The sequence below is a fragment of the Chiloscyllium plagiosum genome, unplaced genomic scaffold, assembly GCF_037043375.1.
Source record: "Chiloscyllium plagiosum isolate Xiang-an unplaced genomic scaffold, Cpla_swu_hap1 HiC_scaffold_21, whole genome shotgun sequence".
In the NCBI taxonomy this organism is placed as follows: domain Eukaryota; kingdom Metazoa; phylum Chordata; class Chondrichthyes; order Orectolobiformes; family Hemiscylliidae; genus Chiloscyllium; species Chiloscyllium plagiosum.
In genome coordinates, this window is record NW_028270159.1 from 56,625,191 (window position 1) to 56,650,656 (window position 25,466).

The 25,466-nt window shown below is 55.4% G+C and overlaps 1 protein-coding gene across 1 annotated transcript in view; it reads left to right on the top strand.

The window, feature by feature from the left end:
• Positions 1-349: 349 nt before the first annotated feature.
• LOC122564589 (neutrophil cytosol factor 2-like) overlaps positions 350-25,466 on the top strand; it is a 120,081-nt gene continuing 94,964 nt past the window's right edge. The window contains exons 1-2 of the mRNA XM_087998612.1: positions 350-364; positions 476-670. Coding sequence (XP_087854738.1) covers positions 350-364; positions 476-670 — 210 coding nt within the window. The remainder of the gene's footprint in view (positions 365-475; positions 671-25,466) is intronic.

A 25,466-nucleotide genomic window follows, 5' to 3' on the forward strand; every position in this document is an offset into this window, starting at 1 on the left:
AGTTCATGACAGTTCCAGATTCTTAGCTACCATAGCGTTACAGCATAGAAACAGACCCTTTGGTCTAACTTGTCCATGGCAGCCAGACATCCTGATCTGACGGAGTCCCGTTTGCCAGCTTTTGGACTATACCCTTCCTATTCATCTACCCATCCAGCTGCCTTTTAAATGTTGTAATTGTCCCCATCTCCACTACTACCTTTGTCTGCTTGCTCCATACACTCACCACCCTCATGTCCTTTCCCCTCTCAGTGTACACCTATCCATCAAGTTTTGTAGTGTCCTCACTCTAGGAAAAAGACTGGCAATTTACCGTATTCATGCCCCTCATGATATTATAATATCGAAGATGGCAGCTGAGAAGGTAGTGTTTGGGCTCATCGTCTGCTTTCTTCTGTCCGCTTTTACTTATCTTTTCTGAACCTTTTCTCTTACCTTTATTCCTTTCTTTTGATGAGTTTGGTTGTAATGCCAGACTTGTGACAGCAACTCCAGTTGTGGCATATTGGTGGGCCCACTATGTGTTCTGCACCAGGCCCACCAAGTGACAGAAGAAGTGGTGGTGTCGCAGATGAATGGCAAGGACTTGGAGCTGGCCAACTACTTTGGGCTGGTGACCTCGGCATGGAGGCGAAGATTACCCCGAGGCCCATTGCTCACTCTGGCTTGGGTAAGGCAGTCTCGGTATCAGAATGGAGGAGCTCAGTCGGGCCCATGGTTCAGCTGGGACAACGGAGCGCTGGCAGAGGCGATGATCGTTTGAGATCCAGTGCCCAATCCAAAGACCCAAGAACCTGAAACAAGAAGAAAATGTAAAGATGTTGTGTTTGCATTGTTGTATTTTCTGGCTTTATTTTGTTTTGTTGTGTTTTAAGAAGGTGCCAAAGAGTGGTGACACCAAACAACATTTTTTACTGTTTTTGTAATACATGTAGCAATAAATAAGTCTAAACTGATTTTATAAACCTTGATAAGGTTACCCCTCAGCCTCCAATGTTCCAGGGAAAATAGCTGCAGCCTTTTCACCCTCTCCCTATCCATCAAACCCTCCAGTCCCAACAACATCCTTGTAAATCTTTTCTGCACCCTCGCAAGTTTCACAACATCCTTCTAATTAAAAAAAAACAGAATTGTATGCAATGTTCTGAAAAATGGTCTCACCAAAGTGACCTCCTAACTCTTATAGTCAGTGTTCTGACCAATAATGGCAAGTGTGCCAAACAACATCTTCACTGTCCAGTCTACCTATGACTCTCAAGGAACTTTGCACCTGAACCCCTAGGTCTCTTTGTTCTTCCACACTCCCCAGGGTCCTACTATTAACTGTATAAGTCCTGCCCTGACTTGCCTTATCAAAATGCAACATTTATTGAAATTAAACTCCATCCTCCATTCCTCAGCCCCTTGGCCCATCTGATCACATCCTTCTGTACTCTGAGGTGATCATCTTCACTGTCCATTACACCACCTATTTTGGTGTCATCTACAAACTTACTAACCATACCTCCTATATTCACAGACAAATCATATACATTTGACAAAAAGCAACTATTCTTCCAAGTTTTGTCTCATGAAAATTTTGAAATTGTGCTATGTATGCACACATCTAAATTTATTAATAGAGATCCAGGATGTATATGAGATGATTTTTAAAGTGAGGAATCAATTAGGAAACAGATAATTTTAGACCTAGTGTAATGTGATGAGAGAGGGCTAATTCATAACCTTTTTGTAAAAGAATCTTGCCAGAAAAGTGATCAAACTATGATTGAATTGTACATCATTTTTTAATGGTAATGTGGTCCAATCTAATGGTCATAAATCTGAACAAAAGAAGCCATAAAGAGATAAAGTGCAAGGTGGGTGTGATGAATTTGGAAATCACATGAAATATTATGATGGTAGCCAGCCAATAGCTAGAATTTAAATAATTAATCTATGGTTTAAGACAAAAAAACAGTATATTCCTTTTAGGCACAAAAACCCAATGGGATAAATGAATTGAGTGTTAAAGTTTGAATTCGATGGAAGGTGTATGTTTACAAAGTTGCCAAAAAAAAGTAGACTGAAATGGGAGTATTTTAGAATTCAGCAAAGGAAGACCAAGAAACTGATAAAGAAAGGAGGAAATAAGAAGAACATAACCTATCAAGAAACATAAAAATGGACTGCAAAATCTTCTCTGGCAACCTAAAAAGGAAAGACTAATAACAAATTTCAGTCCATTACACGCCAATGTGACTGAAAGTTAATAAATCCCTGGGACCTGATTAGCTATAAACCTGAGTGCTATAAAGATAGTGGATGCACTTATGATCATCTTTCAGAATTCTTAAATTATGGACCTGTCCCCTGTCTTCACATTACCTGTTCCCTTCTCTCACATGTTCTACTCTCCTAACTTATCTTCTCCTCCTGCCTGATCACCTCCTTTTGAAGGGGTGGTGTGGACTTGGCAGGCCATTTGGGCTGCTTCCATACTTTAGGAATTCTGTGATTCCACACAGTCACCCTTAGCTGGGAGTGAACCCAGGTCCCTGCTGCTGTGAGGCAGCAGTGTTAACCACTAAGCTACCTGTCCCCTCCTTCCACCTTTTTCTTTCCTCTCATCCACTTTTCTGTCCTCTCACTTAGGTGATTATTCCAGGGAGTACATCCAGTGAAGTTATTTGGGTGGAATTCAGAAATAAGAAAGGAATGCTCACCTTATTGGCATTGTACTATGGACCGCCGTTCTACCTCTTCTCTTCCCCCCCCCCCCAAATATCAGCAGAAAATTGAGAAGTAAATTTGTAAGGAGATGTCAATTATCTGTAAGAATAATAGAGTGGTAATGGAAGGGATTTTAATTTACCACACATAGACAGGGAAGTATAGACCAGTGAGCCTGACATCAGCAGTGGGCAGTTTGTTGGAGGGGATTCTGAGGATAAGGACTTACATATATATATAAGGCAAGAACTGATTAGGAATAGTCAACATGGCTTTGTGTGTGAGAAATGTTTCACTAACTTAAGGATTGAGTTTTTGAAGCAGTGACGAAGAGCATTGATGAAGGCAGAGGGTGGAGGACGTTGTCTATAGAGACTTCAATAGGCTGTGTGATAAAGTTCCGCATGGTAGACTGATTAGCAAGGTTAGATCACATGGAATACAGGGAGAACTAAGCATTTGGATACAAAATTAGCCAGAATGTAGAAGTCAGAGGGTGGTGGTGGAGGAGGGTTGCTTTTTGGGCTGGATCTACTGCTGTCATTTGTATAAATGTTTTGGATGTGAACATAGGAGGTATTCAAAGTTTGTGAGAAGATTTGTAGCTCGGGTGCTCGTTGCTGTGGTTCTGTTCGCCGAGCTGGAAGTTTTTGTTGCAAACGTTTTGTCCCCTGTCTAGGTGACATCCTCAGTGCTTGGGAGCCTGTCCCTGCCGCTTCCGGTTGTCAGTTTCAGCTGTCCCAATATACCGGCCACTACAGCGGACACCTGAAACTGACAACCGGAAGCGGCAGGGACAGGCCACTATAAATGCCGGAGGAAACACCACAGAAGCGCTTCACAGGAGGCTCCCAAACACTGAGGATGTCACCTAGACAGGGGACGAAACGTTTGCAACAAAAACTTCCAGCTCGGCGAACAGAACCACAGCATAGAGGTATGTTTAGTAAATTGGTAGATTAAACAAAATTTGACATTGGAGAAGGTTATCTCAGAGTACAATGGGACTTGAATCAGATGGGCCGATAGACAGAGGAGTGGCAGATATTGTTTAATCTGGATAAATGTGAAATGCTGCAATTTGGTAGGGTAAATCAGGGCAGCACTTATGCACTCAATGAATATGGAATGCAAGACAGGCCCTTCGGCCCTCGATGTTGCGCTGACCTGTGGAAGCAATCTGAAGCCCATCTAACCTACACTATTCCATTCTCATCCATATGTTTATCCAATGACCATTTAAATGCCCTTAATGTTGGTGAGTCTACTACTGTTGCAGCAGTACATTCTATGCCCTCTACTATTCCCTGAGTAAAGAAACTACCTCTGACATCTGTCCTATATCTATCACCCTAGGAGAAAGTGAGGACTGCAGATGCTGGATCAGAGTTGAGAGTGTGATGCTGGAAAAGCACAGCAGGTCAGGCAGCATGCCTGAGACGTTGATTCACCTGCTCTCCCCCTTACCCCACCCCCTTCCCATTTATCTCTCAGATCCTGGTCCACAGCCTCATCCCTAATGAAGGGTTTATGTTCGGAACGTCAATTCTCATGCTACCTTACTTGCTGCACTTTTCCAGCACCACACTCTCATCTCTATATCTATCACCCCTCAATTTGAAGCTATGCTCCCTCATGCTAGCCATCACCATCCGAGGAAAAAGGATCTCACTGTCCATCCTACGAACACTCTAATTATCTTATATGTCTCAATTAAGTCACTACTCAACCTCCTTCTCGCTAACGAAAACAGCCTCAAGCCCCTCAGCCTTTCCTTATAAGACCTTCCCTCCAAATCAGGCAACATCCTAGTAAATCTTCTCTGAACCATTTCCAAAGCTTCCACATCCTTCCTATAATGCGGTGACCAGAACTGCACACAATACTCTTAAGTGCGGCCGCATCAGAATTTTGTACAGCTGCAACATGACCTCATGGCTCTGAAATTCAATCCCCCTACCAATAAAAGTTAATACACCATATGCCTTCTTAATAACCTTATCGATCTTGGGGAAAGTTTCAGGGATCTATGCAAATGGACACCAAGATCTCTCTGCTCATCTACATTACCAAGAATCTTACCATTAGCCTAGTACACTGTATTCCTGTTGTTCCTTTCAAAGTGAATCATCTCACACTTTTCCACATTAAACTCCATTTGCAATCTCTCAGCCCAGCTCTGCAACTTATCTATGTCTCTCTGTAACCTGCAACATCCTTGAGCACCATCCACTACTCCACTGACCTTTCCATCAACTGCAAAAATGCCCTTAGTTCCACATCCAGATCATTAGAGAGGAGAAAGATTAGAGAGAGAAAACGACATGTTTAGGAGGCAAAAGGTTACAAAGAGAGCAGGTGAAGGGAGAGGAAAGGTGAGAGAACAAGTTAAAGAATGTGTATACATGTGGGGAGGATTCAGTTGAGTGATGGGCAAGTGGCGAGAGTTGATTTAAGTAAGGAAGGATACAGATGAAGGTAGGGGATATGTTGTAGGATGGGAGTAAGTGATCTGGAGACAAGTGAGGGAGAGAACAAGTTGGAGATGGGGAACAGTTGAGAGGAAGAGAAAAAGCGAGAAATGGGACAAGGCCATGTAATGGGTGTACAGCAAGTGAAGGAGGAGACAAGTGAGATAGAGGAAGGGACAGGAAAGAATAGATGGGAGTAATGGCCATAGCGAGAGGAGGAGCCAAATAAGGTGAGGAGAGGACCAATAAGGAGATGGAAACAGGGGAGAGCAGGAGGATAGGTGAGAGAGAGGGAGAAAATAAAACAGGTGAGGGAGAAATGAACAAGAGAAAATAACACGAGGGAACAAGTGAGATGAAGAGACATGAAATGAAAGCAGGAGACCGATAAGGGGAGGAAAACTGTTGAGAGGGAGAGGACATGTCAAAGGATGCGATAGCTGAATGATTATGGGAGGGGACAGGTGAGGGTGGATGGGTGAGGGTGGATGGGTGAGGGTGGACGGGTGAGGGTGGACGGGTGAGGGTGGATAGGTGAGGGTGGTCGGGTGAGGGTGATCGGGTGAGAGTGATCGGGTGAGGGTGGACAGGTGACGGTGGTCGGGTGAGAGGGGCAGGTGAGAGAGACAGGTGAGGGGTACAGATGAGGGTGGATGGGTGAGGGAAGGGACAAGTGAGAGGAAGACAATTAATGTAATAGGGATAACAAATGAGGGGAGGGGTAAGTGAGATGTTGAGGCAGACATTAGGAAGGAACAGGCAAGAGGAGTGAAACAGGAAGGAAAGGTGGCGGTAGACTGGAGGTGACAGGACAGTTGAAGGTAGGGAACAATAGAGGGATAGGGCAGGTAAGATGAGAGTACAGGTAAATGACAGAAGATAGAAAGAGAGGTTGCATGAGGTGAGAAGTGAGAGCAAAGGTAAGTTACAGGGACAGGAAAGATGGGAGCGAATTGTAAACTGTAAGTACAAAGGTGAGCTGTTGGGAGCAGGTGAGAGGAAGGGTCAAGTGAGAAGAGGGCAAGTGTACAAGAGATAGAGAGACAGATGAGGGAGGAGATAAATGAGAGGATGGGAGAGCACGAGACAAGGTGAGGGAGACTGATAAAGGATCGACAGAGGATGGGAGGATTACGGGGATGGGATGCAAATGAGGGGCAAGGGCAGATGATGAGACAGAACAGAGAGGGGAACAGATGAGGAATTAGACAAGTTAGAGGAATGGTAGGTGAGTGGGAGGGACATAGATTAGAGGAACAGGTGAGGAAGGAGGCAGATGGCACAGTGGGTGGCACATTGCCTCAGTGGTTAGCACTGCTGCCTCACAGCACCAGGGACCTGGGTTTGAGTCCACCCTTTTTTTGGAGTGGGCAGGCAGGGGTGTAACTGTGTGGAGTTTGCACGTTCTCCTGTGTCTGTGTGGGTTTCCTCCAGGTGCTCTGGTTTCCACCGACAATTCAAAAATGTGCAGGTTAGGTGGATTGGCCATGCTAAATTACTTGTAGTGTCCAGGGATGTTCAGGGCAGGTGGATTAGACATGGGAAATGCAGGATAGGGCGTGGGTCCGGATGGGATGCTTTTTCCACACTGTCGGGATTCTATGATTCTAGGTGGTGTCTATGGACAGGTGAGAGGATAGATGAGGGCAGTGAGAGAGAGACTGGTGTAAGAGGCAAATGGTTATAGAGAGGGCAGGCAATGGGAGGCGGAAGTGACAGATGATGTGAGTGGAACAACTGAAAGAGGCCAGGTAAGAGCACAGACAGTTGAGGAAGCAGACAGCTAAGAAAGAGAATCGTTATTAGGAATGGAACAAAGAACAATACAGCACAGGAACAGGCCCTTCAGCCCTCCAAGCCCATGCCAATACATATTGCCCTCCATACCACAACTTTCTTCACTTACAGGATCCATATCCCTCAATTCTCTTCCCATTCATGTATTTGTCCAGGTGCTTCTTGAATGTTGCAGTTGTGTCTGCTTCCGCCCCCTCCTCTGGCAGTGTGTTCCAGACACTCACCACCGTTTGTGTGAAAAATGTACCTCACACATCTCTTTTAAATATCCCCCTGCACCTTGAACCTGTGTCTGCTAGTAATTGACCCCACCCACCTTGGGAAAAAGCCTCATACCTTCACTCTATCCATGCCATTCACAAACTCATAAACTTCTATCAGGTCACCCAGCAACCTCCCTCATTCTAGTGAAAACAAGCCTCGTCTATCCAACCTTTCTTCCTAGCTAAAATCCCCCATACCAGGCAACATTCTGATAAACTTTTCCTGTATCCTCTCCAAAGCATCCACATCCTTTTGATGGTGTGGTGACCAGAACTGTATGCAATATTCCAAGTGTGGCCTAACTAAAGTTCTATAAAGCTGCAGCAAACTTGCCTATCCTTATAGTCAATGCCCTTCCAATGAAAGCTAGCATGTCATAGGCCTTTTTTATTACTGTATCCATTTGCGTTGCCACCTTCAGTGGCCTGTGGACCTGCACACCCAGATTCCTCTGCATAGCAATACTCCTAAGGATTCTACCATTCACTGCATAATTTTCATCTGTACTTGGCCTTCCAAATGATCACCTCCCATTCGTCCAGATTAAAATCCATCTACCATTTTTCTGCTCATGCCTCCAACCAATCTATATGCTGCTCTATCCTCTAATAATACTCTTCACTATCTGTAATTCTAACAATCTTTGTATCGTCCGGAAACTTACTAATTAGACCAGCCACGTTTTTCCTAATTTTATTGAAAATAGCCTTCCCCAGTTGAGAACTTTGATTTCAGGCCCATTCTTGTCGTTTTCCACCTCAATCAAATCTACCTGAATCATCATTACTGTCTGAAAAATGCTTCTCCATTTATACTTCAACAAGGATGTTGTCAGGGTTGGAGGATTTGAACTATAGGGAGAGGCTGAACAGGCTGGGGCTGTTTTCCCTGGAGCGTCGGAGGCTGAGGGGTGACCTTATAGAGGTTTACAAAATTATGAGGGGCATGGATAGGATAAAGACAAAGTCTTTTCCCTGGGGTGGGGGAGTCCAGAACTAGAGGGCATAGATTTAGGGTGATAGGAGAAAGATATAAAAGAGACCTAAGGAGCAACTTTTTCACGCAGAGGGTGGTATGTGTATGGAATGAGCTGCCAGAGGAAATGGTGGAGGCTAATACAGTTGCAACATTTAAGAGGCATTTGGATGAGTATATGAATAGGAATGGTTTGGAGGAATATGGGCCAGGTGCTGGCAGGTGGGACTAGTTTGGGTTGGGATATCTGGTCGGCATGGACAGGTTGGACAGAAGGGTCTGTACATCTCTGTGACCCTATGACTTGCCCATCTTCCGTATCGAAAATTAGGTCCTGGACCACTTCCATCTCTTGTAGGGCATTCTATTTATTCACTTTAAAAACTGAGCTATATTCATTTTAAGAATTTTGCTCATGTTCAAAGTCTTTCACATATTGACAGCCCCATTTAAGACTGCAGAAGTTGAAACCCCCTACTACATTGACACTTCCCTGAAATTTGCCTCTCAATCTGCTCTTCCATTTCTCATGGACTGTTATGGGGCCTTCAGGGCCCAGCAATGTGCTTGTTCCTTTTAAAAATTTTAAGTTCCATCCGTGAGGTTTCATTTGAGGAGCCTTTTAAGATGTCTTTTTCTCCTTACTGTTGTAATAGATTCCCTGATCAAATTTGGGATGCCTCCTCCCCTTTTATCTCTTTCCCTGACTCCTGAAGACCCTGTATCCTGGAATATTGTGCAGCCAGTCTTGCTCCTCTCTCAACCATGTCTCAGTGACAGCAATTAACCCACCTGCGTTAATGTGTTCTCTCAACTCATCTCTCTTGTTTGTCAGATTCCAGCACTGAAATAAATACTATCAAACCTTGCCAAACTCCATTGTCGCTTAATTGGCCTATGCCTTGCTGACTCACTTGCTGTCACATTTGATTTTGGCTGTTTATCTCCATGCTCAACATTCTTTCTGGATCCGAGCCCTCTGCCAAGTTAGTTTAAGCCCTCCCAAAAAGCAATAGCAGATATTCATGCAAGGTTGCTGGTGCCATTCCGGTTCAGGTACAATCTGTCTTCCTTGTACAGGCCCCACTGCCCCCAGGAATGGTACCAATATCCTAGAAATCTAAAATCCCTCCCAACTCCACCATTTCTCCAGCCACAAATTCATCTGCATTAATCTTCAGTTCCATACTCACTCACACATGGCACCAGAAGTAATCCAGAGATTATTAGCTTTTGGGTCATGTTTGAGTACTTTATATGGGTCAGTTTTTGTCCAATGTGTGCAGGAGGGTTTCCTGACACAGTATGTAGACAGGCCAACAAGGGGCAAGGCCACATTGGATTTGGTACTTGCTAATGAATCTGGCCTGGTGCTAGATTTGAACACAGATGAGCACTTTGGTGATAGCGACCACAATTCGGTTATGTTCGCTTTAGTGATGGAAAGGGATGGGTATATACCGCAGGGCAAGAGTGATAGCTGGGGGAAAGGCAATTAAGATGCGATTAGGCAAGATTTAGGATGCATAGGATGGGGAAGGAAACTGCAGGGGATGGACACAATTGAAATGTGGAGCTTATTCAAGGACCAGCTACTATGGGTCTTTGATAAGTATGTACCGGTCAGGCAGGGAGGAAGTTGTCAAGCGCGGGAGCTGTGGTTTACAAAGGAAGGTGATTCTCTCTTCAAGAGGAAGAAGGCAGCTTATGTTAGATGAGATGTGAAGGCTCAGTTAGGGTGCTTGAGAGTTACAAGTTAACCAGGAAAGATGTAAAGAGAGAGTTAAAAAGAGCCAAGAGGGGACATAAGAAGTCATTGGTGGATAGGATCAAGGAAAACCCCAAGGATTTCTATCGGTATATCAGGAATAAAAGAATGATTAGAGTAAGATTAGGGTAAATAAGTATTGTAATGGGAAGTTGTCGTGGAGTCAGAAGAGATGGGGAAGCGCTAAATGAATACTTTTCGTCAGTATTCACACTAGAAAAAGACAATGTGTTCGAGGAGAATACTGAGATACAGGCTACTAGACTAGATGGGATTGAGGTTCACAAGGAGGTGTTAGCAATTCTGTAAAGTGTAAAAAATAGATAAGTCCCCTGGGCCAGATGGCATTTTTCCTAGGATCCTCTGGGAAGCCAGGAAGGACATTGCCAAGCCCTTGGATTTGATCTTTATGTCATCATTGTCTACAGAAATGGTGCCAGAAGACTGGAGAATAGCAAAAGTTGTCCCCTTGTTCAAGAAGGGGAATGGAGACAACCCTGGAAATTATGGACCTGTGAGCCTTACTTCGGTTGTGGGTAAAGTGTTGGCAAAGGTTATAAGAGATAGTATTTATAATCATCTAGAGAGAAATAAGTTGATTAGGGATAGTCAACATAGTTTTTTAAAGGGTAGGTCGTGCCTCACAAACCTCATTGAGTTCGTTGAGGTGACCAAACAGGTAGATGAGGTTAAAGTCATTGATGTCGTGTATATGGATTTCAGTAAGGCGTTTGATAAGGTTCCCCATGGAAGGCTATTGCACAAAATACAAAGGCATGGGATTGAGGGTGATTTAGCAGTTTGGATCAGAATGTGGCTAGATGAAAGAAGACAGAGGTGGTGGTTGATGGGAGATATTCATCCCCATCAGTTACTAGTGGGGTACCGCAAGGATCTGTTTTGGGTCCACTGTTGTTTGTCTGTTATTTAAATGACCTGGATGAGGGCATAGAAGGATGGGTTAGTAAATTTGCAGATGACACTAAGAGTTGTGGATAGTGACAAACAATGGTATAGGTTACAGAGAGACATAGATAAGCTGCAGAGCTGGGATGAGAGGCAGCAAATGGAGTTTAATGGGAAAAGTGTGAGGTGATTCACTTTGGAAGGAGTAACAGGAATGCAGAGTACTGGGCGAATAGTTAGATTCTTGGTAGTGTAGATGAGCAGAGAGAGATCTCAGTATCCAAGTGCATAGATCCCTGAAAGTTGCCACCTAGTTTGATAGGGTTGTTAAGGCGGCATGCGGTGTGTTAGCTTTTATTGGTATAGGGATTGAGTTTCGGAACCATGAGATCTCTGGTGTGGCTGCATTTGGAGTATTGCATACAGTTCTGGTCACTGCATTATAGAAAGGATGTGGAAGCTTTGGAAAGGGTTCACAGGAGATTTACTAGGATGTTGCCTGGTATGGAGGGAAGGTCTTATGAGGAAAGGTTGAGGGATTTGAGGCTGTTTTCATTAGAGAGAAGAAGCTTGAAACTAGACTTAATTGAGACATATAAGATATTCAGAGGGTTAGATAGTTGGACAGTGACAGCCTTTTTCCTCAGGTGGCGATAGCTAGCACAAGGGGACATAGCTTTAAATTGAGGGGTGATAGATATAGGACAGATGTCAGAAGTAGTTTCTTTACTCAGAGAGTAGTAGGGGTGTAGAACACACTGCCTGCAACAGTAATAGACTCGCCAACTTTAAGAGCTTTTAAATGGTCACTGGATAAACATATGGATGAGAATGGAATAGTGTAGGTTAGATGGGCTTCAGATTGGTTCCACATGTCAGCACAACATCGAGGGCTGAAGGGCCTGTCCTGGGCTGTAATGTTCTATGTTCTATGAGTCCCATCCTTTAATAAACTTTCCAGCTTCCTAAATTCTGTTTTCTGGATCTCATCCCTTTTCCTACCTATGTCTTTGGTATCAATATATATATTTGTCTGTTTGCCTTCTCCCCCTCAGAATGCCCTGCAGCCATTCAGTGACATCCCCGACTCTGGCACCTGGGAGACAACATACCATCTGGAGGATCTTTTGTGGCTGACATGCCTGTCCATTTCTCGAACAACTGAATTCCCCTGCCACTGTAGCCCTGCTATTCTTCTTCCTTCCCTCTTGTGCATCAGATCCAGACCCATCTGTGGTGCCATGAAGTTGGATTTTCCCTGCAAAGTTGTCATCTCTCCCACCAATATATCTGTTAGAAAGGGGGATGGCCACAAGGAACTCCTGCAGCACCTGCCTTCCTCAACGCAGACTGGGAGTCACCAATGCCCTTTCTGCCTGAAGGTGGTGATGTTCCCATATATTTGCTGCCCTTGTCATTCTAGATAAAAGTGGTTATTGGTTTGGAAGGTCCTGTCTGAGGATCTTTGGTGCGTAGGTAGTACCCACTGCTACTACTGAGTGTTGATGGTGGAGGGAGCAGATGCTTGTGAATGCAGTGCCAATCAAGCGGGCTGCTTTGTTCTGGAGCCTCCTTCTCCAGTGAGTTGCTTAATCATCCACTGCCACTCACGACTGGATGTGGCAGGACTGCAGAGCTTAGATCTCATCTGTTGCATTTGGGATTGCTTAGCTCTATCACTTGCTGTGAATACTGTTTGGTGTGCAAGTAGTCCTGATTAGTGGCTTCACCAGGTTGGCACCTCATCTTCAGATATGCCTGGTGCTGCTCCTGGCATGCCCTCCTCCACTCTCCATTGAACCAGGGTTAATCCCCTGGCTTGATGTTAATGCCTGAATGGGGATATGGTTATGGATCATACTAGAGTACAGTTCTGCTGGTGTCGATGGCCCACAGCACTTCATGGATGTCCAGTCTTGAGCTGCTAGATATGTTCAAAGTCTGCTGATAGTGGCACACAACATGATGGAGGGTATTCTCAATGTGAAGGTTACTTATATCCCGCCATTATATTAGTCTTGTCTTTCACTTATTCCTGTTGTTTCTCAGTTAATCTCTTACAAACAAAAACACTTATTTTTAAATCACAAACCATTCTACACACCATTTTCCTATGGTGTCATTGTTTAGAGTTGTTTTCCAGTCAGTTGTCCCCTGAAGCTGCAGCTGAAACTTCTCTTTGTTCAGTTGAAGCTGAAGAATTTAGCCTTACAAACTGTAAGCTCTGGAAGAGAACATTACAAACTATGAACAAAAAGAACGTCTTCGCTTGTGTTCTGAATTCCCACAGTGCTACAAATTTTCAGGGTCATGCACTCACTTGTGCCGTACCTCACTCTGGATGTGTCTTCCCCCAACTCTTCGTGTGAAACATACTAATCCATACTCACCCCTGACCCCCCCAACCCATCACATTCACCTATTTCCCCTCTCACATAAAACCCCTCACACCTGTCCTACTGCCCCACACATGCCCCTTGCACTTGCCCATCCCATGAATCCCTCAAAGCTGTCCTCCCCACACCTGACCCCTCACCTCCACATCTCAGACATGTCCTGTGTACCCCCACACATTTACCTCCCCAACCCTTAACAACTGCCCCCTCCCACATACCTCACACCTGTGTCTCCCTCCCAAACTGTCCCCTGCCCGCACCCCCAAAAACCAAACACCATCAGGCCTGCCCTTCCCTTCCCCTCCCCCACCCCTCACACCTGAGTCTCTTCCCCTCAATCCTTGCCTCTCCTCCATTTCTCTCACTAACCCCATCCCCCTCTACATCTCCTTCCTCCCTTCTCTCTCACCTTTCCTCCTCACACTCTCTCCCTTTCCTCTCCCCCATCTCTCCCCTTGCCCCAACCACTCCCCTCCCCAATTTCTCACCCCCCCATCCCCTTACCTTACCCCATCCCCTTACCTTACCCCATCCCATCCCCATCTCTCCCCCTCGTTGTCCCTGCATTCCATCCCCTCCCCTTCCCATCTCTCTACCTTCCACATATCTCCCCATCCCCCATTCCCTTCTCCATCTCTCCACCAGCTCTACCCCTATTCCTTTCCCCATCTCGTACCTCCCCCATCACTCCCTGTGACCTCCCCTCCCCATCTCCACCTCCCCCATCGCCCACCTCTCCTCCCCCATATCCCCCCCTCACTACTCTCCCGCATACCTCCCCTCCCCATCTCCCCTCCCCCCCTCACAACCCAACCTCCCCTCCCCCCTCTCCTGCACACTTCCCCTCCCCATCCCCCACTCTCACCTCACCTACCCCCACTCTCACCTCACCTACCCCATCTCCCCTTCCCTCCGCTCACCCCACCTCCCCTCCCCATCTCCCCCCTCCCCTGCACACCTCCCCTTCCCATCTCCCCTCTCTCATCCCATCTCCCCTCCCCCACCTGCCCCCTCCCCACTCTCACCCCCAACTCCCCACTCTCACCGCTACACCTTCTCCCCCTCCCCCTCTCCCACACACCTCCCCCCCATCTCCCCACTCTCACCTCCACCTTCCCTCCCCATCTCCCTCCTTCCCCTCTCAACCCCACCACACTTCCCCATCTCCACACTCTCCCCCTCCCCCCTCTAACTCCCACATCCCCTCCCCCATCGCCACTCTCCCCCCTCTCGTGCGCACAGCCCCCGATCTCCCCTCTCACCCAACCTCTACTCCTCAATGCCCCCCTCCCCCTCTACCGCTCACCACCACTCCCCCATTGCCCAATCAGCCCTGTCCCCCTCACATCCTCTCCTCCTCTCCCGCCCACCTCCCCTCTACTCCCCCATCGCCCCTCCCGCCTGTATCCCCCCAAATGCCCTCCTCCATCGCCCCCCCGACCATTCTCCCGGCCAGCTCCCCTCACCCTCCTTCCTCCCCTCCCCCCATCGCCCTCCTCCCCCCTGCCCATCCCCCATCACACCCTTTCCCCCTCCCCTCCCCTCCCCATCGCCCCCTCCCCCTCTCACGCCATCCGCCCCTCACCCATTGACACCTCCGCCTCACCCGCATTCCGCCCATCCCGTGGCCTTCTCCCCTCCCCTCCCCACCCCTCCCCCAACATCACCCCCATCGCCCGTACCACTCTCCTGCCATCCACCCCATCTCCCATCGACCCCCCTCCCTCTCTCCGCTCCTCCCCCATCGCCACTCCCGACCCTCTCCCGCCACCCGTTCCCCCCCCCATCGCCCACCTCCACCTCTCCCACCCTTCCGCCCCTCCCCCATCGCTGCCTCCCCCTCTCTGGCCATCCGCCCCTCCCCTATCGCCCCCTCGGGCCGTCCGCCCCTCCCCCATCGCCAACCCCCGCCCCTCTCCCGCCATTCTCCCCTCCCCCATCGCCCCTCTCCTGCCATCTGCTCGTCCCCCTCTCCCGCCATCTGCTCCTCCTCCACTGCCCCCTCCCCCATCGGCCCCCTCACCCATCGTCCCTCCCCCTTCCCTCACCCCTCGCCCATCGCACCCCTCGCCCTCTACTGCCATCTGCCTCTCCCTCCCCCGCTCCTCCCCCTCTCCCGGCATCCGCCCCTCCACCATCGCCCCCTCACCTTCTCTCGCCATCCGCCCTTTCCCCATTGCCCCGTCCCACTCTCCCGCCTTCCGCGCCTACCCCATCGCCCCCTCCCCCTCTCCCGCCATCCGCCCCTCCCGCCATCCGCCCCTCCCCCCTCTGCCCCTCCCTCATCGCCCCCTCCCCATCTCCTGCCATCCTCCCTCCCTCATCGCCCCGTTCCCCTCTCCTGCCATTTGCCCTCCCACATCGCCCCCCCCATGTCCTCTCCCGCCATCTGCCCCTCCCGTATCGTCCCCTTCACCTCTCCCCCCCTCCCCATCGATCGCCAACCCATATCCGGCCAACCACCCCACCTCCGGCCAACCACACCTCCCCCATCACCCCCCCTCCCTCTCCGGCCAACCACCCCTCCCCCATCGCCCCCCTTCCCCATCGCCCCCCTCCCCCTCCCGCCATCCGTACCTCCCCCATCACCCCCTCCCCCTCTTCTGCCATCTGCCCCTCCCCCATTGCCCCCTTCCCCCTCTCCCACCATCCACGCCTACCCCATCGCCCCCTCCCCCTCTTCCGCCAACCGCACGTACCCCATCACCCCCTCCTCCTCTCCTGCCATCTGCACCTACCCCACCGCCCTCTCCCGCCATCCCCCATCCCCCATTCTCCCGCCATCTGCCCCATCCTCATCACCCCCTCCCCCCTCCCTCCATCTGCCCCTCCCCATCGCACCCTCCCCCTATCCCGCCATCTGCCCCTCCCCCATTGCCCCTCTCCCGCTAACCGCCCCTTCCCCATCGCCCCCTCCTCCTCTCCCGGCATCCGCCCATCCACCCCTCATCGGCCCCCTCCCCCTCTCCCGCTATCCGCCCCTCCCCCATCGTCACTCCCCCTCTCCCGACATTCACCCCTCCCTCATCCGCCCCTCACCCTCTCCCATCATCCGCCCCTCCCCCATCGCCCCCTCCCCCTCTCCCGCCATCTGCCCCTCCCCCATTGCCCTCCCATTCTCCCGCCATCCGCCACTCCCCCATCGCCCCCTCTCCCGCAATCGGCCCCTCGCCCTCTCCCACCATCTGCGCCTATCACATCGCCCCCTCCCCCTCACCTACCATCCGCCACTACCCCATCGTCCCCTCCGCCTCTCCTGCCATCCGCCCCTCCCCCATCGTCCCCTCCCCCTCTCCCGCCATCCGCCCCTCCCCATAGGTCCCCCTCTCCCGCCATCCGCCCCTCCCCATAGGTCCCCCTCTCCCGCCATCCGCCCCTCCCCATAGGCCCCCCCTCCCACCATCCGCCCATCCCCCATCGTCCCCTCCCCCTCTCCCGCCATCCGCCCCTCCCCCATCGACCCCCTCCCCCTCTGCCGCCATCCGTCCCTCCCACTCTCCCGCCATCCGCCCCTTCCCCATCGCACCCTCCCCCACTCCTACCACCTGCCCCACCCCCATCGACCCCTCACCCGCCACCCGCCTCACCCCCATCGCCCCATTCCCCCTCCCCCACCATCTGCCCCTCCTCCATCGCCCCCTCTCGCCATCTGACCCTCCCACATCACCGCTTCCCCTCTCCCACCATTGGCCCCCCCTCCCATCGCCCCCTCCCTCCCATCGCCCCCTCCCCCTCTCTCGCCATCCGCCCCACCCCCATCGCCCCCCCTCCCGCCATCCGCCTCACCCCCATCGCCCCCTCCCCCTCTCCCGCCATCCGCCCCACCCCCATCGACCCCTCTCCAGCCATCCGCCTCACCCCCATCGCCCCATTCCCCCTCCCCCACCATCCGCCCCTCCTCCATCACCCCCTCTCGCCAACTGACCCTCCCACATCGCCGCTTCCCCTCTCCCACCATCCGCCCCTCCTCCATCGCCCCACTTCCCCTCTCCCGCCATACAACTGCCGTACAACACCACTGCCGTACAACACCACCACCATCGCCCGCTCCCCCTCTCCCGCCATCTAGACCCCATCGCCCCCTCCAACTCTCCCGCCACCTGACCCTCTCACATCGCCCCCTCCCCCTCTCCCTCCATCCGCCCCTTCCCATCACCCCCTCCCTCTCTCCCGCCATCCGCACCTCCACCATTGCCCCCTCCCCCTATCCCGCCATCCGCCCCTCTCCCATTCTCGCCATCTGCCCCTCTCCCATTCCCGCCATCCGCCCCTCTCCCATTCCCATCTTCCGCCCCTCTCCCATCGCCCCTCCCCCGTCCCGCCATCTGACGCTCCCACATCGCCCCCCAACCCTTTCCCTCCATGCCCCTCCCCATCGCTTCCGCCCCTCCCTCATAGCCCCCACCCCTTTCCCGTCACCCGCCCCTCCCCCATTCCTGCCGCCCACCCCTCTCCCATTCCCGCCATCCGCCCCTCTCCCATTCCCGCCATCCGCCCCTCTCCCATTCCCACCAGCCGCCCCTCTCCCATTCTTACCATCCGCCCCTCTCCCATCGCCCCCTCCCCTCTCCTGCCATCTGACCCTCCCACATCGCCCCCTCCCCCTATCCCGCCATGCCCCTCCCCCATCGCTCCCTCCCCCTCTCCCGCTATCGGTCCCTCCCTCATTGCCCCCTCCCTCTTTCCCGTCACCCGCCCCTCCCCCATTCTGGCCATCCGCCCCTCTCCAATTCCCGCCATCCGCCACTCTCCCATCGCCCCCTCCCCCTCTCCCAATCCCGCCATCCGCCCCTCTCCCATTCCCGCCATCCGCCCCTCTCCCATGGCCCCCCTCCCCCTCTCCTGCCATCCACCTCTACTCCGTCGCCCCCCTCCCGCCATCTGACACTCCCACATCGCCCACTGCCACTCTCCCGTCATCCACCCTACCCCATCGCCCCCCCACCCTCCCCCTCCCCCGCCATCCGCCCCTCGCTCATCGCCCCCTCCCCTTTTCCCGTCATCCACCCCTCCCCCTCTCCCGCAATCTGCACCTTCCTCATCGCCGCCCTCCCCTCTCCCGCCATCCGACCCTCCTCCATTGCCCCCTCCACCTCTCCCGCCATCTGCCCCTCCCACATCGCCACCTCCCACTCTCCCGCCATCCGCCACTCCCCAATCGCCCCCTTCCCCTTTCCCACCATCCTTCCCTCGCCAATCGCCCCCTCCCCCATCATCCTTCCCTCTCCAATCGCCACCCATCCCCTCACCAGCCATCTGACACTCCTCCATCGCCCCCCTACCCCTCGCCCAGCATCCGTCCCTCCTCCATCGCCCCCCCACCCTCTCCCGCCATCTGCCCCTCCCCCATTGCCCCTCTCCCGCTAACCGCCCCTTCCCCATCGTCCCCCTCCTCCTCTCCCGGCATCCCCCCATCCACCCCTCATCGGCCCCCTCCCCCTCTCCCTCTCCCGCTATCCGCCCCTACCCCATCGTCACTCCCCCTCTCCCGACATTCACCCCTCCCTCATCCGCCCCTCACCCTCTCCCATCATCCGCCCCTCCCCCATCGCCCTCTCCCCCTCTCCCGCCATCTGCCCCTCCCCCATTGCCCCTCCCATTCTCCCGCCATCCGCCACTCCCCCATCGCCCCCTCTCCCGCAATCGGCCCCTCGCCCTCTCCCACCATCTGCGCCTATCCCATCGCCCCCTCCCCCTCACCTACCATCCACCACTACCCCATCACCCTCTCCCCCTCTCCCGCCATCTGCCCTCACTCATCACCCCCTCCCACTCTCCCGCCATCTGACCCTCCCGCATCTTCCTCTCTTCCTCTCCCGCAATCCGCCACTCCCCCATCGCCCCACCATCTCCCTCCACCCGCCCCTCCCCCATCGCCCCCTCCCCCATCTCCCGCCATTCGCGCCTACCCCATCCCCCTCCCCCTCTCCGGCCATCTGCCCGTCCCCTATTGCCCGCCCCCTTTCTCCCAAAATCCGCCCCGTCCCCATTGGCCACTCCACCTCTCCCGCCATCCATGACTTCCCCATCGCCGCCCTCCCCCTCTCCCGCCATCCGCCCTCAGCCCCCCCCGCTATCCGCTCCTCCCCCCACTCGCCATCCGCCCCTCCCTCTTCGCCCCCCTTCCCCTCTCCTGCCATCCCCCCCTCCCTAATCGCCCCCTCCCCCCGCCATCAGTCCCAGCCCAATCGCCCCCTCTCCCGGAATCTGTCCAGCCCCATCGCCCCCCTCCCCCTCTCCGCTATCTGATCCTCCCACATCGCCCCCTCCCCCTCTCCCGCCATCCACCCCTCCCACTACGCCCCCTCCCCCGCCATCCGTCCCTCCCACCTCCCCCCCCCGCCATCCGTCCTTCCCCCGTCACCCCCTTCCCCTCTCCCGCCATTCGCCCCACCTCCATCGTCCCCTCCACCTCTCCTGCCATCCGCCCCTCCCCCATTCCCGCCATCCGCCCCTCTCCCATTCCCGCCATCCGCTCCTCTCCCACCATCCGCCCCTCCCTCATTGCCCCCTTCCCCGTCACCTGCCCCTCCCCCATTCCCGCCATCCGTCCCTCTCCCATCGCCCCTTCCCTCTCTCCCGACATCTGCCGCTCCACAATCGCCTCCTCAACCGCTCCCGCCATCCGCCCCTCCCCAGTCGCCCCATCCCCCTCTCCTGCCATCTGCCCCTCTCCCGCCATCCGCCCCACCCCCATCACCCCATCCACCTCTCCCGCCATCTGCCCCTCCCCCATCGCCCCCTCCCCTCCCATCTCCAGCCATCCTCCCCTCCCCCATCGCCCCCTCCCCTCTCCCACCATCCACCCCTCCCCCATCGCCCCCTCCCCTCTCCTGCCATCCGCCCCTCCCCATCGCCCCTCCCCTCTCCCACCATCCGCCCCTCCCCCATCGCCCCTCCCCTCTCCCACCATCCGCCCCTCCCCCATCGCACCTCCCCCATCGCCCCGTCCCACTCTCCCACCATCTGCCCCTCCCCATCGCCCCCTCCCCCTCTCCTGCCATCCGCCCCTTCCCAATCATCCCCTCCCCCTCTCCCGCCATCCTTCCCGCGCCAATCGCCCCCTCCCCGTCTCCCACTATCCTTCCCTCCCCAATCGCCACACAGCCCCTCTCCGGCCCTCTGACCCTCCATCGCCCCCCTCCCCCGTCCCACTCTCCCACCATCTGCCCCTCCCTATCGCCCCCTCCCCCTCTCCTGCCATCCGCCCCTCCCCCATCGCCCCCTCCCCCTCGCCCGCCATCCGTCCCTCCTCAATTGCTCCCCTCTCCCACCATCTATCCCTCCTCCATCGCTCCCCTCTCCCTCTCCCGCCATCTGCCCCTCCCCCATCGCCCCTCCCCCTCTCCTGCCATCTGCCCCTCGCCCATCGCCCCTTCCCCTCTCCTGCCATCTGCCCCTCCCCAATCGCCCCCTCCCCGCCATCAGTCCCTCAATAATCGCCCCCTCTCCCTCTCCCCCCATCCGTCCCGCCCCATCGCCCTCCTCTCCCCTCCCGCCATCTGATTCTCCCACATCGCCCCCTCCCCCTCTCCCGCCTTCCGCCCCACCCACATCGCCCTCTCCCCCTCTCCCGCCATCCGTCCCACCCACATCGCCCTCTCCCCCTCTCCCGCCATCTGTCCCACCCACATCGCCCTCTCCCCCTCTCCCGCCATCCGTCCCTCCCACATCGCCCTCTCCCCCTCTCCCGCCATCCGTCCCTCCCAAATCGCCCACTCCCCCTCTCCCACCATCCGTCCCTCCCACATCGTCCACTCCCCCTCTCCCGCCATCCGTCCCTCCCCCATCGTCCACTCCCCCTCTCCTGCCATCCGCCCCACCTCCATCGCCCCCTTCCCCTCTCCCGCCATCCGCACCTCCCCCATTGCCCCCTTCCCCTCTCCATCTGGCCCTCCCACATCAACCCCTCCCCCTCTTCCGCCATCTGCCCCTCCCACATCGCCCCTTCCCCCTCTCCCGCCATTTGCCCCTCCCCATTGCCACCTCCCCCTCTCCCGTCATTTGCCCCTCCCCCATTCCCACCATCCACCCCTCTCCGGTCGCCCCCCACCCCCTCTCCCGCCATCCGCCCCTCCCACATCGCCCCCTCACCCTTTCCTGTAACCCGTCCATCCCCCATTCCCGTCATCCGCCCCTCCCCAATCGCCCCCTCCCCCTCCATCCGCCATCCGACCCTCCCCAATCGCCCCCTCCCCCTCCATCCGCCCCTCCCCAATCGCACCCTTCCTCTCTCCCGCCATCCTTCCCTCCCAATCGCCCCCTCCCCCACTCTCACCATCCTTCCCTCCCCAATCGCCACCCACAACCTCTCCCGCCACCCGACCCTCCTCCATCACCCCCCACCCCTCTCCCTCCCCCTCCCCCTATCCTGCCATCCGCCCCTCCCCAATCGCCACCCACACCCTCTCCCGCCATCCGACCCTCCTCCATCAACCCCCTCCCCTTCCCTCCCCTTCCCTCCCCCTCCCCTCCCCCTCCCCCTATCCTGCCATCCGCCCCTCCCCAATCGCCCCCTACCCCCGCCATCCGTCCCTCCCCAATCGCCCCCTCTCCCTCTCCCGCCATCCGTCCCGCCCCATTGCCCCCTCCCCCTCTCCCACCCTCCCATTTCTCCCCCTCCCCCGCCATCCGCCCCGCCCCTCCCCCTCTCCCAGCATTCGCCCCTCCCCATCGCCAACTCCCACTCCCCCTCCCCGATCGCCCACTCCCCCTCCGCCATCCGCCCCTCCCCCTCCCGCCATCCGCCCCTCCGCCTCCCGCCATCTGCCCTTCCCCATCACCCCTCCCCCTCTCCGTCATCCACACTCCCCCATCGCCCCCTCCCCCTCCCCCGCCATCCGCCCCTCCCCCATCTCCTCTCCCGCCATCCGCCCCCCCACACTCCCGCCATCCGCCCCTCCCCCATCGCCCCCACCCCTTCTCCCGCCATCCGCCCCCCCCATCGCCCCCTCCACCTCTCCCGCCATCCACCCCTCCCCCGTCGCCGTCGCCCCCTCCCCCTCCCCCGCCATCCCCCCTCCCCGTCGCCCCATCCCCCTCTCCCGCCATCCGCCCCTCCCCCGTCACCCCCTCCCTCTCTCCCACCATCCGTCCCTCCCCCGTCGCCCTCTCTCCCACCATCCGTCCCTCCCCCGTCGCCCCCTTCCCCTCTCCCACCATCTTGCTCTCTCCTTCTCTCACCTGTCCCTCCCCCTCTATTCCTCTCCTTCTCCCACCTGTCCCTCCCTCTCTATCCCTCTACTTCTCGCACCTGTCCCTCCCTCTCTATCCCTCTCCTTCTCCCACCTGTCCCTCACTCTCTATCCCTCTCCTTCTCCCACCTGTCCTCCCCCTCTAACCCTCTCCTTCTCCCACCTGTCCCTCCCTCTCTATCCCTCTCCTTCTCCCACCTGTCCCTCCCTCTCTATCCCTCTCCTTCTCCCACCTGTCCCTGTCCCTCTATCCCTCTCCTTCTCTCACCTGTCCCTCCCTCTCTATCCCTCTCCTTCTCCCACCTCCCCCTCCCCCTCTATCCCTCTCCTTCTCCCACCTCCCCCTCCCCCCCTCCCCCTCTATCCCTCTCCCACCTCCCCCTCCCCCTCTATCCCTCTCCTTCTCCCACCTCCCCCTCCATCCCTCTCCTTCTCCCACCTCCCCCTCTATCCCTCTCCTTCTCCCACCTCCCCCTCCATCCCTCTCCCACCTACCCCTCCCCCTCTATCCCTCTCCCACCTCCCCCTCCCCCTCTATCCCTCTCCTTCTCCCACCTCCCCCTCTATCCCTCTCCTTCTCCCACCTCCCCCTCCCCCTCTATCCCTCTCCTTCTTCCACCTCCCCCTCCCCCTCTATCCCTCTCCTTCTCCCACCTCCCCCTCCCCCTCTATCCCTCTCCTTCTCCCACCTCCCCCTCTATCCCTCTCCTTCTCCCACCTCCCCCTCCCCCTCTATCCCTCTCCTTCTTCCACCTCCCCCTCCCCCTCTATCCCTCTCCTTCTCCCACCTCCCCCTCCCCCTCTATCCCTCTCCTTCTCCCACCTCCCCCTCCCCCTCTATCCCTCTCCTTCTCCCACCTCCCCCTCTATCCCTCTCCTTCTCCCACCTCCCCCTCTATCCCTCTCCTTCTCTCACCTGTCCCTCCCTCTCTATCCCTCTCCTTCTCTCACCTGTCCCTCCCTCTCTATCCCTCTCCTTCTCTCACCTGTCCCTCCCTCTCTATCCCTCTCCTTCTCCCACCTGTCCCTCCCTCTCTATCCCTCTCCTTCTCTCACTTGTCCCTCCCTCTCTATCCCTCTCCTTCTCTCACTTGTCCCTCCCTCTCTATCCCTCTCCTTCTCTCACTTGTCCCCACCCTGTCTATCCCTCTCCTTCTCTCACCTGTCCCTCCCTGTCTGTCCCTCTCCTCTCACCTGTCCCCACCCTGTCTATCCCTCTCCTTCTCTCACCTGTCCCTCCCTGTCTTGCTCTCTCCTTCTCTCACCTGTCCATCGCCCTCTATCCTTCTCCTTCTCTCACCTGTCCCTCCCTCTCTGTCTCTCGTCTGTCCCCTCCCTGTCCCTCCCTCTTTGTCTCTCACCTGTCCCCTGTCTGTCCCTCTCTCTCCTCTTCTCACCAGTCCCTCCATCTCTGTCTCTCATCTGTCCCCTCACTGTCCCTCCCTCTTTGTCCCTCACCTGTCCCTCCCCTTCTGTCCCTCACCTGTCCCTCCCCTTCTGTCCCTCCCTCTCTATCTCTCGTCTGTCCCCTCCCTGTCCCTCCCTCTTTGTCTCTCACCTGTCCCCTGTCTGTCCCTCCCTCTCCTCCTCTCACCTGTCCCTCCCTCTCTTTCTCTCACCTGTCCCTCCCTCTCTGTCTCTCACCTGTCCCCTGCCCTGTACCTGCCTCTCCGTCTCTCACCTGTCCCCTCCCTCTTTATCTCTCACCTGTCCTGTCCTCCCCTCTCCCTACCTGTGTCTCTCACCTGTCCTCCCCTCTCCCTACCTGTGTGTCTCTCACCTGTCCTCCCCTCTCCCTACCTCTGTGTCTCTCACCTGTCCTCCCCTCTCCCTACCTCTGTGTCTCTCACCTGTCCTCCCCTCTCCCTACCTCTGTGTCCCTCACCTGTCCTGTCCTCCCCTCTCCCTACCTCTGTGTCTCTCACCTGTCCTGTCCTCCCCTCTCCCTACCTCTGTGTCTCTCACCTGTCCTCCCCTCTCCCTACCTCTGTGTCTCTCACCTGTCCTGTCCTCCCCTCTCCCTACCTCTGTGTCTCTCACCTGTCCTCCCCTCTCCCTACCTCTGTGTCTCTCACCTGTCCTCCCCTCTCCCTACCTCTGTGTCTCTCACCTGTCCTCCCCTCTCCCTACCTCTGTGTCTCTCACCTGTCCTCCCCTCTCCCTACCTCTGTGTCTTTCACCTGTCCTGTCCTCCCCTCTCCCTACCTCTGTGTCTCTCACCTGTCCTGTCCTCCCTTCTCCCTACCTCTGTGTCTCTCACCTGTCCTCCCCTCTCCCTACCTCTGTGTCTCTCACCTGTCCTGTCCTCCCCTCTCCCTACCTCTGTGTCTCTCACCTCCCCTCTCCCTACCTCTGTCTCTCACCTGTCCTCCCCTCTCCCTACCTCTGTGTCTCTCACCTGTCCTCCCCTCTCCCTACCTCTGTATCTCTCACCTGTCCTCCCCTCTCCCTACCTCTGTGTCTCTCACCTGTCCTCCCCTCTCCCTACCTCTGTCTCTCACCTGTCCTCCCCTCTCCCTACCTCTGTATCTCTCACCTGTCCTCCCCTCTCCCTACCTCTGTGTCTCTCACCTGTCCTCCCCTCTCCCTACCTCTGTGTCTCTCACCTGTCCTCCCCTCTCCCTACCTCTGTATCTCTCACCTGTCCTCCCCTCTCCCTACCTCTGTGTCTCTCACCTGTCCTCCCCTCTCCCTACCTCTGTATCTCTCACCTGTCCTCCCCTCTCCCTACCTCTGTGTCTCTCACCTGTCCTCCCCTCTCCCTACCTCTGTGTCTCTCACCTGTCCTCCCCTCTCCCTACCTCTGTATCTCTCACCTGTCCTCCCCTCTCCCTACCTCTGTGTCTCTCACCTGTCCTCCCCTCTCCCTACCTCTGTGTCTCTCACCTGTCCTCCCCTCTCCCTACCTCTGTGTCTCTCACCTGTCCTCCCCTCTCCCTACCTCTGTGTCTCTCACCTGTCCTCCCCTCTCCCTACCTCTGTG